Source organism: Orycteropus afer, unplaced genomic scaffold (genome assembly GCF_000298275.1).
Source record: "Orycteropus afer afer isolate SDZICR_OR568_19922 unplaced genomic scaffold, OryAfe1.0 scaffold00368, whole genome shotgun sequence".
Classification (NCBI taxonomy): domain Eukaryota; kingdom Metazoa; phylum Chordata; class Mammalia; order Tubulidentata; family Orycteropodidae; genus Orycteropus; species Orycteropus afer.
The window spans coordinates 1863265-1875271 of NW_006921955.1; the positions used below are offsets into that span (position 1 = coordinate 1863265).

The window sequence follows — 12007 nt, forward strand, 5'->3', positions numbered from 1 at the left end:
TATATATATATATATATATATATATATATATATATATGAGCTTTGCTGATTTTTGTTTCTCTAGAGAACCCAGTCTAACACAAACCCAATTCTGTAGCTTCCAGCCAAACCAAAGACAGATATATGAGCTGAACATTTACATAAGATAGATACATTCCATGGAGAGATCAATCATGGAAGAAGAGAAAGGGGCAGGAGTGCATGGAGGGAAGGACACAGGGAAGAGGTCACTATCGGGGGGGAAGTGGCAAGAGAGCTGTTGTACTGTGGGAGATTGCAATCAATGTCATGAGACAAAATATATGTGAACTGCTGTATGGAAGAAGAAGTTGCTCTGTAATCTTTCACAAAATCACAGTAAAATTTTTTAAAAAATGGGCAAATGACTTGCACAGATACTTCTCCAATGAAGATATACAAATAGCTAATATGTACATGAAAAGATGTTCCTCTTGGGGTAAAAAAAAAGGGAACATTTATTTATTCCTAAGTCAATGCATTGTGTCTCATGTTATAAACAATACTTGATGAATCCCACTGTTTTTATTCTGATTCAGAGGATTCCTCCTGAGAGCTTCTAGGTCTTCCATCAACTTGAGAATAGCTCTGTCCTGGACATCTCAGCTAATTCCCTTAAAGTTCTATGGTTCATCTGTAGTCTACAAGACATCCTCAATCCACATTCTTGAAAAATTGACAGCTGCAGAAAAGGGAGAAGCCAGGCCTCTTGCCAGAGAAAGCATAAGGGTTCCAGACCCCTTGTCAGGCCCAGCACAAGTAAGCCCAAGAGCTGTGGTCAGCTCAGCACACATACTGGAAGAGGCTGGGAGAGGGAACTTCTCTTTGTTTTGCTGCTGCCTTTTTTTTTTTTCTTTTAAATTTGCCTAACTCCTTCAAGAACAGGGTTTCCTAACTGTTTCAGTGTCTGGTGAAACCTTTGGCAGTCTAGTAAAGCCTAGGGACTCTTCTGAGAATAACATTTTAAATGTATAAAATAAAATATATAGGATTATTATGCCAGACAACAAAAATATTTTTTAGAAACAATTTTTTTTGCAAGCAAGACGCAACAATCAACATAACGATGCTATTAACAATGTGAAATGAGAGAGCAGATTTCTATCAGAAGAAGGTTCTGTTCTGGGTACTGCTTACTCTACAGTGGGTTGTTGGCTATATTCATAACGCAAAAAAAAGCAAAACAAAATCCAGTGCTATGGCGTCAATTCCAACTCACAGTAACCCTATAGGACAGAGTAGATCTTCCCTACAGCATTTCCAAGGCTATCGATCTTTACAGAAGCAGACTGCCTTATCTTTCTCCCAAGAGCAGCTGGTGGGTTCAAACCTTTTGGTTAGCAGCTGAGTGCATTACCACTATGCCACCAGAGCTCCTTCATATTGGAAGGAAGTTCCAGTTAAAAGTTACTACAAGTACACATGTAATTTTTTTCCTATCCAAGTTCACAGTGCCCATGAATTTCTTCCATAGATCTCAAATGAAAAGGGCTTTCTATCAAATTCTCCCAGGTCACCCCTTGGCCTAAGTTCTGGGGACAGGAAGCCACTCTCATTCAGCCATGGGTAGGCAGGAAACACTGGTTGTGGGGTCCAGGATACCCTAAAAAGGGTGCCAGGACAGAGATGGTTGATGTCAACTCTTGTTGCAGCTTAAAAGGAAGTACAGATAAGCAGACCAGGGAGTACAACCCTGTCATAACAAGGGGTGGGTGCGAGAGCTTTGCTTCACACCTGGCCTCAGGGTAGGCCAGGGCTCACAGGCTGTGTGGGAGGGTCAGGCCCTGAGCAGGCTGGGATATTCTCTTTAAGAGTTAAAGTATTATTATCACCTGGCACTAGGAAAACATGCCAATATAATTTAGAGGACACTTTACACTTTAGCCACTCTATTTTTTTTATATATATACTTTATTTTTCAGAGCAATTTTAAGTTTATAGAAAAACTATGCAGAAAGCAGAGCACTCAATTGTCCCCTCACACTTGCACACAGTTTTCTCTATTATTAGCATCTTGCATTTGCATTCCTGTGGTACAGCTGTTAGCAGTGATAAACCAATATAGATACATTATTATTAATTAAAGTCCACAGTTTACTTTAGGGTTCATTCTTTGTATTGTATATTCTACAGCTTTTTGACAAATGCATATGTCCTCCAGTATCACACAGAATAGATTCACTGCCCTAATACTCACTCATGTATTCCATTCATCCCTCTTCCTCTCTTCCTGAATCCTTGCCAACCATTGATCTCTTCACTGCCTCTATAGGTTTGCCTTTTCGAGAATGATATATATTTGGAACAATACAGTATGTAGTTTTTTCAGACTTTTTTTTAATACCCTTTAATATCCTCAGTTTTCTGCTTTAATGTAAAGAATTCGTAGTGAGAAACAACATTTCTTGGAAACAAAATCCCCAAGTTTGTGTTAAGAATTCAAGGAGCCCAGAGCCAGTCTCACCCAGGAGTGGCGTCAGCCCTACCTTTGTTAATGCATAAGCCAGCGTCCCATCATCATCAGTAGAGCGATCAAGCAACTTCTGATAAAATGCTTCATTGTAAGGCCCATCTATTTGTAATGTTTTTCTGAAGGAGAAAAGCACATACAAAAGACCAAGACAACAAAGATGGCTGAAAATTGTTTCTAAAACTGTTAACAAGTTTAATTTGAAATCTGCACATTTAATTTTAAAGAACACTTCGGGTAGCGTAGTGCCTAAGGCACTTGACTACTAACCAAAAGGCTGGCAGTTCAAACTCACCACCCACTCCTAAGAAGGAAGGTTGGGCAACTACTTCCGTAGTGATACCACCTCGGAAACTCAAGGAGGGGCCGCTATGAGTCGGGTCCCACTGTACAGCACATAACAACAGTGTATCCATCAAAGAGCCCTTGTGGCGATCTGCCTCCTTAAAGATTACAACCTTAGATACCCTGTCCTAAAAATAAAATTTGTTCTAGTAAAATGTCAAAGTTTAAACAAAACCTAGCAAAACCAGAATCTTGGGAGGCCTAGAAGCTGAGCTCTCTCTTTATGACTAATGGCATATGAGGTTAGAGATGTCCACTAGTTTAGGCAAGGGGTGCAGGAGAGGAATCCAGACCAGGAAAATCCCAGCGCCTGCCACCCTTCACTGACCCCCAATTCAAGGCGGACTCAGAGACCAGAGGCTCAGCTCTTGGGGGGCTCCACTATCTCTAAAAACCCACTGATAGTTCAACCTCAGAAACCACAATCAAGGAAGCAGCTCTCCAATGTGGAGCAACACTGCCCTCCACAGGTGGGTGGAGATACTGTGGAAGGGACAGTCAAAACAGCCCAATTTTGGAAATGTCAAGTTCAGAGAATGTACTTTTTTTTTTTGTAGAAATGGATAAATAACAACTAATGTTGTGGTGACCACTGGCCTTCCTTTACAGGGCCCAGGCTGAGAGCCAAAGAGCATGGTGCCTGAGGGGAAGGGCATTATCCTCAACAGAGAAGGTATTCTAGGACATGCTATTTCTCCTCCACTGACACACTAGGTACACTTCTGAAGGAGGCTGGCTCTGTCTTCACATAGGCAGTGCTGTCAGTCTCTTCCTATAGTCCCACCCTCAGAGCTTCTTAGTGACAAGCAAGGCTCCATGGCCCATGGCTTACCTCTGCTCAGGAAACTCCTGTAGGTACTGCTCAACCCGGCTGTACAGAGGGTAGAGGCCCTCGATGTCCAACATGTCCAACATCTGCACCTGGAGGGTTTTGTACAGAAGACAGCCCTTCGGTAACCCCGAGTGCTCCAGGGTGTTTTTTCCTACCAAGAACATCAGGGGAAAATGAGAGCAGGTTTATTATCAAAGAGTAAAGACGGAAGATGAGCTCCAAGAGGTGGCCATGCAGAAATGGAGGCCCAGGCTCCAACTTGCCAACAGGATCAGCACTGGATGTTGCAGACAGGCAAGGGAAGAGTGAAAGGAAGAGTGCAGCCACCCTTTGAGCACCCCAAGAGTCTTGGCCCTGCCAGGCACTGGATGCTGCAGAAATGGATAGACAGACGGATACAAAAGTCTGTGTGAAATGAATGGCCAGAAGCCCAACCCACTCAATCAGCCTGTCCTGCTCAGACCATCCTTTACATTCATCACATCAAGTCTGAAAGTCACTTGTGATTTATGTTTACAAAGAGATGATCCTCAGTCCACAGAAACTAATGCACAGAATTTCACATGACCATGACACACCCAAATTTGCAAATACCACTGCCACAGGATAACACCCCATATACCATACCTGCCAATTCTAGAGTACAAACGCATGCTGAGATGTAGCAATGGGCACCAGGCTGGTGCAGGCCTAGGTGATGGCCCAGTAACACTGTGGTGGAGGTCCAAGCCCCCAATGTTAAACCTATGCCAAGGACTTGTCCTCATACTGACAAATATGGAAACAAATGTGACTCAACAAGCATGTCCTGAACACCTAGTATGTATAAGGCACTGTACAAGGTTTTTTTGGGACCTAACTATCTCCCACAAAAAAACGGATAACTGCAGGCAATAATAGGTAACTGTTATAGAGAAACAATCATAGCCATCTGCACTAATGTGCACTTCAAGCCCCAGTTGAGCCCCCCATAGTGGGGTGTGTTCAGCCACTCAAGGTCCAGAGCAAAAGGGGAGTGATAGCTGTTTCCAAACATAGAGGGGAGTGTTAAAACTACAGAGCAGCCACACAGTGGAATACTTCATGATCAACACAAGTTGAAAAAACACATTTATTGATATAGAGTTATGTTAATTAATTGGAAAAGGTCAGTTACAAAATAAACATACAGCATAACCTTACTGTTTCAAAAACTGTCTGCCCTATGGGCATGCTTGTTCCCATGTTCTTCCACAAAGTCCATGAGGTGCCCTCCAGCAGGGGCTCACAGTGCTCACTACCTGAGTGGTGGGAGCCTATGGTTTCCCGCAAGCTTATATGGTATATGGTGCACACCTCCCTAAGATCTCCATAGCAACTAGGGCGTTATATGCCCTTCCACAGATATGTTGTTTATTTAAAAGCTATTATGTACCCAGAACATGGGCATAATCCTATTAAATTTTTTGGAAATGATCATGCATCACTTGTGCAACAAGGAAAATAAACAAACAAAATTCATTTGTATTAAGAAAAAATCAGCACAAAGTAGGAGCACCAACAAGGAGCTAGCAAGATATCTATTGGGAGGATGGGCACCAGAAGGCCAGATCCCACCTCCCCAGGGAACGCCACAGGCAGGCGTGGCCATGGGGGATAGCCTGGGTTGCTGGTTGAGTCTCATGGGCAGGCTGCTTCTTCAACTTCAGACCACAGTCTCAGACCAGGTTCAAGACTACAGGTGTCTTTAGCACAAAAAGTAAACAACCAGAGTCTTCCTAGTTGGCCCAAAAGAATAGGTTAATGGCTATGGCTCTCACATCCCAAATATTAATAAAGTTGTAGTGCAACTAAAACACTCACTACTGTCAAGTCAATTTTGACTCATAGTAACCCCTCCTTGGGTTTCCGAAGTGGTATCTCTACAGAAGTAGATTGCCCAATCTTCCTTCTGAGGAGTGGCTGGTGGGTTTGCACCATCAGCCTTCTGGTAGCAGTCAAATGCCTTAGGCACTACACCACCAGAGCTTCCAAAGTTGTAGTGCAAATGACAAAAAAATAAAGAAGGAACCAACAAATATTGAAAGGAAAGGAAAAAATCAAGCTGGCCCATCAAGCTTTCAAGAGAGGTGTCATTCTTGGTACCACCAAGTTCCACTGAGAGAGGTACCACACACAACAGCTACCCTCTGGCCACCTGAAAGGGTGGGGTCTCAGTGGCCTGAATTCCAGGCTCAGCCCCACTCCTATCTGTGAGTCAGACACTTCTGGGAACACACAGGTCCTCAGTGTATGGGTCATAGGCCCCTGTATCATCAGTGCTATTTGAAGACCACTGTCTTGGGGAGGCTCACTGCCAGGTCAGACCTCAGCCTTAAGGGATTTTTCAGCTGTGGGACAATTTCCTTCATCTGAAAATCAGGGTTGATGAAAACCTATCCTCAGGGTGGCAATGAGGATGCAATACAGGTGAAAGTATTCTAAATCACAAAGAGGATGTACAAATATGAGATAATGTATGTTCCAAATATGTCCTGCAATTTATAAACCCAGATCAAGACAGGAAGAAGGAAGCCTCCTGGTGTGGGTACAATGCTCTGGAAGAAACAAACCCATCAGACCTGAGGGAGGGTCCATGGACACATTCAAAGGGGCTGCAGGCCAGCATGTTCTCCCCAGGCCATGTGCACAACTCTGCTCTCACCATCCGCACCCAATGGCCACCCACCCAGGAATGGGGCCTACCTTGACAGCGTAGCTGCCTGCTGAAGAAGCTGGCTTCGCAGGCTCGTGGGCCCTGTGTGGCAGGCACAGTTCTCCAGGTACCTGGCCAGCTCTTATCAGTGCTGCTCAGCAGCACCTGCGTAAGGACATGCACCAGTTCCTGAATCACAGCCCTGGTGCAGTGTGGCCTACTGGCCAGGCCATTGGAAGGGAAGAAGAAAGGCTTCAGGTGGTGTGCAAGCTCACTCCAGTCAGCCACCGAGTCTCGTGCTTCCTTGCCGCCATAGATTAATTCACCATTCTTCGGTTGGGGGAAAAGAGAAGGGAAATGTCAACTTCAGCAGGCACTGAGATGCCTTCATCCCTGGGGCAGCAGGATGAGACCCACAGTGCCTGGCATCCTCAGTAAGGCCCTGTACATAGCTTCCTCCCCCACACTGGCCTCGACAGGGAGAATCATCCATGAGCATGAGGTCACAGAGTCATTGGCAAAGAGAAGTCCCAGTAGGATGTACAGTAAGAGAAAAGTCTTCAAGAAGTGTAGATTAGCACCCTGGCCTGCAAAACACTTCCCACATTTCTGAAATTGTAAGCAGACCCTCACAGCACACAACCAATGAACAGTCGTACTGAACAGCCAAAGATGGTTTTTCAATAGCACAAGTGACATATGGTTTGGCCAAGGGAAAGGAAAAGCAGTTGTTATCCTGAGAAGGTGCTCTTCTCTCCATCACTTGAAGGCATTGTCACCACTCTCATAGTTGGGCTTGACAAAAGACTCAATGCCACAAAGACTTATACCTGAGTCAGCCCCTTCAACATGCTCAGGGACTCTGGCTGCTCTCCTTCTGTTGTTAGGCTGAGCCAAGGTTCCCCACAACCTCCTTGGCCAAATGGTATTCCAGTGGTCCTAAGCCCAGAATCCATGGTAGGTGAGGCCATTTGTCACACCTGACATCCGCTCCACATGGTACCAGGCTTGTCTGTGACCAACAGCACAAAGCAGAAGGAATGGCATTTCACTCATAAGATTTAAGTTATCAAGGACACTGTGGCTCCACCTTGGCTGTGTTCTTCCTTAGGTCACAGCTGCCACATTGAGCAGCCCCCTGGCTTGGCAGTCTCCAGATGATGGCTGCCTCATGAAAGACCCTAGGTCGTAACCAGGCTTGCTCCAGCCAAGGAGCATTTGAGCCTAGCTATAAACAGGAAAGATAATAAATGTCATTGTTTTAAGCTGTTAAGTTTGGGATTATTTGTAATGCAGCAGTAGATAGTGTGGGTCGATTCAATTCAATAAGCAATATAGACAGAGTACTCTCCCTGATTGTGTCCTGGGATTCAGTAGCACAGAGATTGCCCTGGGAGTCCCATGTCAGGGGGACAGCTGGAGCTCACAGATGTCAAGAATTATGGGGACACAACTGGAATAAGCATTGGCCACACTTGGCAGGAGATCAGAAAGACCATAAAAAAAAGCTAAGAAAAATTTGCCTGAGCCAGATTACCTGACACAGCATTGTGATGAACAAGCAGCATGGTCGTGGGGGCAGAACCAGGCCATAGGGATGGGCATGGCAGCAGCCGAGCACAGTGATCCCAGGTCCACAACAAAGTGCACCTCGAATATGTGAGCCCGCCTTTTGTCTGTCACTGGCTCTGTGCTGCAGCTGAGCCAGAGCCTGTGGACAGTACAGAGTGCACTAAGCAAACCCTTGCTCAGCTGAGGGGTCAGGGTTTGGCAGGTGGGGACAATGAAAGGCTGACATTGGGGCTAAAGGGCATCACATGTCTGTAACAGAACCCAAGTGGTGTTGCCCACAATGAGCAGAGTAGCAACCCTGTGATGATGGCCGCCCACAGACCTCACAGCCCCACAACCCTCAGCTCCAACGCCAGCATTAGAGTGGGGAGGACCAATGCTGGGCAAGACTGCAGAAGATAGACACAAAAAGAGTTTTAACAACATGTAGCAGGGCAGTGGCATGAAAGAGACTGCTCAGCCACAATCAGGGCAACTATTCCCCATCATCCAAGTGAGGCTCTGGAACATTTCTGCTACGCTATGTTTTAGGGGTCATGGTGGTGAGCTGTACATCCCATTGGGATAATCCATGTCTTTTGAAAACAGAGACCTTATCCTCTGGGTATTTTCACAGGCTGATTTAGCAGAAGCAGCAGGGTTCTCATCCCTGGCCCAGGCCAGGGTGCAGGCTGCACCAGGGCGCCCAGGAGCCCCAGCCACATCTGGGATGTATAGCCAGTGTCAAGGCAATGTCTGGACACAAGCCAGCCAGGCCCAGGCAGCAATCCCAGGTAGAAAGGAATTTATCTTCAGGATTTAGTTATAGAATCTCTAAGTCCTCTTGTTGTTGTTGTTGTTGTTGTTATATGCAGTCAAGTCAGACCTGACTCATAGCGACCCCTCCTTGGGTTTCCGAGGCAGTATCACTACGGAAGTAGATTGCCCCATCTTCCTTCCGAGGAGTGGCTAGTGGGTTTGAACTGCCAGCCTTCTGGTTAGCAGTCAAGTGCCTTAGGCACTACGCTACCAGAGCTCCAGTCCTCTTACAAACTAAAACTAAAACTTGATTTTTATTTTTAAATGTCTCCCTCCTCTGCATGAGGGGGTGAGACATGCTCTCAAAGCACAGCCATAGCACACCACACAAGGAGCAAGCTAACATAGTGTACACCTTCCTAAAGGATTTTAAAAACTAACTAGCAAAGAGCATCATACCACATGCGTTGTGATCCTTTACAGAAAAGCTTGTCTACCTTGGAGCTTTGCAGTTATCTGGTAAGCTGGGTTCTGTGACAAATGCCACCTCTCCTTGGCCAGACCCAGGGGGCAGTACAGGACCTACCAGGGCCCCACCTAACCCGGGACCAGGATCCAGAGTTTCTAAGTCAGGTGAGGGTGAAGGTGATTAGGGGCCAGCCTCCCCACCCCCACTATTCACCTCTAAAAAGAACTCTAGGTTAGAACATTTTTCAAACAGAGGAAGACAGTCTTTTCTATAACCAAAACCACATCATCAAACAGGGGCTTTAATAGGAGGCATCCACATGATGGCTCTGTTTCTTCACATTGCTCTGAGGCTGTGATGATGACAAGAGTGGGCAAGTGCTCTCCCCAAGTCATGTTCTAGCACAGGCGTGTCTTCAAACACCTTTGCTTCTGGAAGAAGCCTGGGCCCCTTACAAATGGTTGCTTTTGCTTCATATCAATACAGACATAAGCAGAGGGGTTATGTATGGTGTAGAGTCAGTGGAGAGTAGGAGGAGATGCAAAACCAAAGCCAAAGGAACATGCTCCCAACATGGCACAGCTCCCAACCTTAATGCCCTTAGGCCAAGATAGAGTCATAGTCTTTTCCAGGCTCCATGTAGCCTTCACCCCTCTCACCATGCCTGCTCCCCTCTCTTACCCCCTCATCCCCTCACCTCCTGACCCCTTTCACTCATTCTCCCACCTCCTTACCCCTTGCCCTCATCCCTTCACGTTTTACCCAGTCTCATGGATCCCCTAATTCCCACTTTGGATGCTCTGCCTGTTTTCCTCCCCTATTCTGAGACCCCCTTGTGCTGCCCATTACAACTACAATGGTCAAGATAGACAGAAGGCAGCTGGACACAGCCTGGGCCTGGCAGGATGGGGCCAAGCTTCCCCTTATCCAGGCAGAAGGGTAGCATTCTCCCTGAAGGACCCAAGAACATGGAGTTTCACCAAGAACTGCAAGCCAGAGTACCAGGTCTGAAAGCCACAGAGCACAGGCATCAGGGCCAGAAAGATCTATGTACATCTCAAAGTTTGTACCAGTAGAGGAGAGACTGGAGAAAGGGTTCTGGGGACAGAGGTTCAGGGTATGAGTACAATGCCCCAGACTAACTATAACTAGCAGGGTTGGGAGGTACCAGGGCCACTGTAGTACAGATGAAGATGCCCATGGCTGTCCCTGAGATAGTCTAACGACCTGCTCATCCCCAAGGCCACAGGCTCCTTGTCAGGCTTGAGGGAACATGGGCCTGGGCAGGCCCATGCCTGACACAGGTTAAAGGTACCCACCCACTAGTTTCCACTCCCAAGAAACTGCCACAAAATAGAAGCAACTCTTACCTTGAATATCTTTAAGTTGTTCTGTGCCTCTTGTAACAAACTTTTCAAGGCAAAGTGCATTCTTTGTTTATTTCTAAAAGGGGAAATTATTATTGATATAAATCAAAAGCAGTTTAAATCATCCTTTGAACATTTTTGACATGTTTAGAGTAAGTGCACTAAGGACATTAGGAAGCTTGCTCAAGGGTCTTTGGAACTTTGGTCAGCCATTGGACACTGGCTGCTGAGCATGAGCCAGAAAAGATATTCTTGTCAAGGGCAGGAGGAACCACTTGCAGCAGAAGCTAAGGTTATTGCAGACTTTTTCATCTCTCCAGAGGCGTGAGAAAGCAAAGGCCTAGATAACTGAATTTTTATGTTCCAGATGGAGGAAGGACAAGGACTTAGGGCAAACTGGTTTTTGGCATTAGTGGAAACCAAATCTGGTCATGATTTAGATTCCGAAGGGAAAACAAGTAAGTGAGCAATGGCCTCAACTCTGCGAGCATAAAGGTAGAGCCTGGTGTATCTGAGATACTGATGGGAACACCAGCATGGGATCTTCACATAGCATCACCCCCATCAGTGCAGAACCTTGCAAGAGGAATCAAACAAGAAGCATTTTCTTACCCTGAGTAGAGATCAAGAGGACAGTATTTACTTATTTGCTTCCACTTTCCAGTTGCTACCTATGAAAAAGCACGAAGCATGAGACAAGACATGACAATACAGCATGAGTGGTCATGCCAATATGGAGGTGGCTATAGCCAAGCCCCAAGACTTAAGAGTTCCAAGAGATCCCATTAGCTTTAAGGTAAACACACAGACTGGGGGGGGGGGGGGGGTAGAGGAGGGCGAGGCAACGGAATTCCCACCTGAGGAAAGTATGTGACCTTTTCTCTGAGACTCAGCATGGCACCCTAACCTGGCATGTGGGTTAGGCAAGCAGCAAGCACCTTCTAAACTCACAAGGCTAAACTTACAAAGTAATCATATTAACAAAAATTGTTAAAATGACACTGTCCAGTAATGAGGCAAGCATGGCTAACAAGTAATTTCATATTGCTGGTGGGATGATAACTTGGCACAATCCTTTGAAAGGCAATTTGCTGGTATTCATCAAAATTTAAAATACGAGTCTCTTTTGATATGGCCAATCTACTAGGAATCTACAAAAACTAACACAGGCAAAAAATACAGATTCAAGCATGTTTACTGAAACCTTACTTATAACAGTGAAAACTCAGATTCAACCTAGACAGCTGTCAGCAGGGACATAACTAAGTAACCACTGCCCATCTACCCCAGGGCCTGGGACACAGTGGGCACTCTGCTGAGTGAATGAGTGAATGAATGCAGCCACTAACAGAGAGAGGTAGAGCTAAAAGTCTCCAAGACTTGCTGTATGAAAAAGCAATTGACAAAACAATGCATATAGTATGTCACCTTTGGTGTGCATATATACATGCAAATGTCCTAATACGCAGAGAAAATCCCTGAAGAACAACCCTCAGGGGTTACTGAGTGAAAAAAGCAACCA

General features: G+C 45.7%; 1 protein-coding gene across 1 annotated transcript in view; it reads right to left on the minus strand.

The window, feature by feature from the left end:
• IPPK (inositol-pentakisphosphate 2-kinase) overlaps window positions 1-12007 on the minus strand; it is a 105156-nt gene that overhangs the window by 40378 nt on the left and 52771 nt on the right. The window contains exons 7-11 of the mRNA XM_007953012.2: window positions 11098-11156; window positions 10489-10561; window positions 6390-6669; window positions 3666-3816; window positions 2505-2607 (exon numbers count right to left, since the gene is read on the minus strand). Coding sequence (XP_007951203.1) covers window positions 2505-2607; window positions 3666-3816; window positions 6390-6669; window positions 10489-10561; window positions 11098-11156 — 666 coding nt within the window. The remainder of the gene's footprint in view (window positions 1-2504; window positions 2608-3665; window positions 3817-6389; window positions 6670-10488; window positions 10562-11097; window positions 11157-12007) is intronic.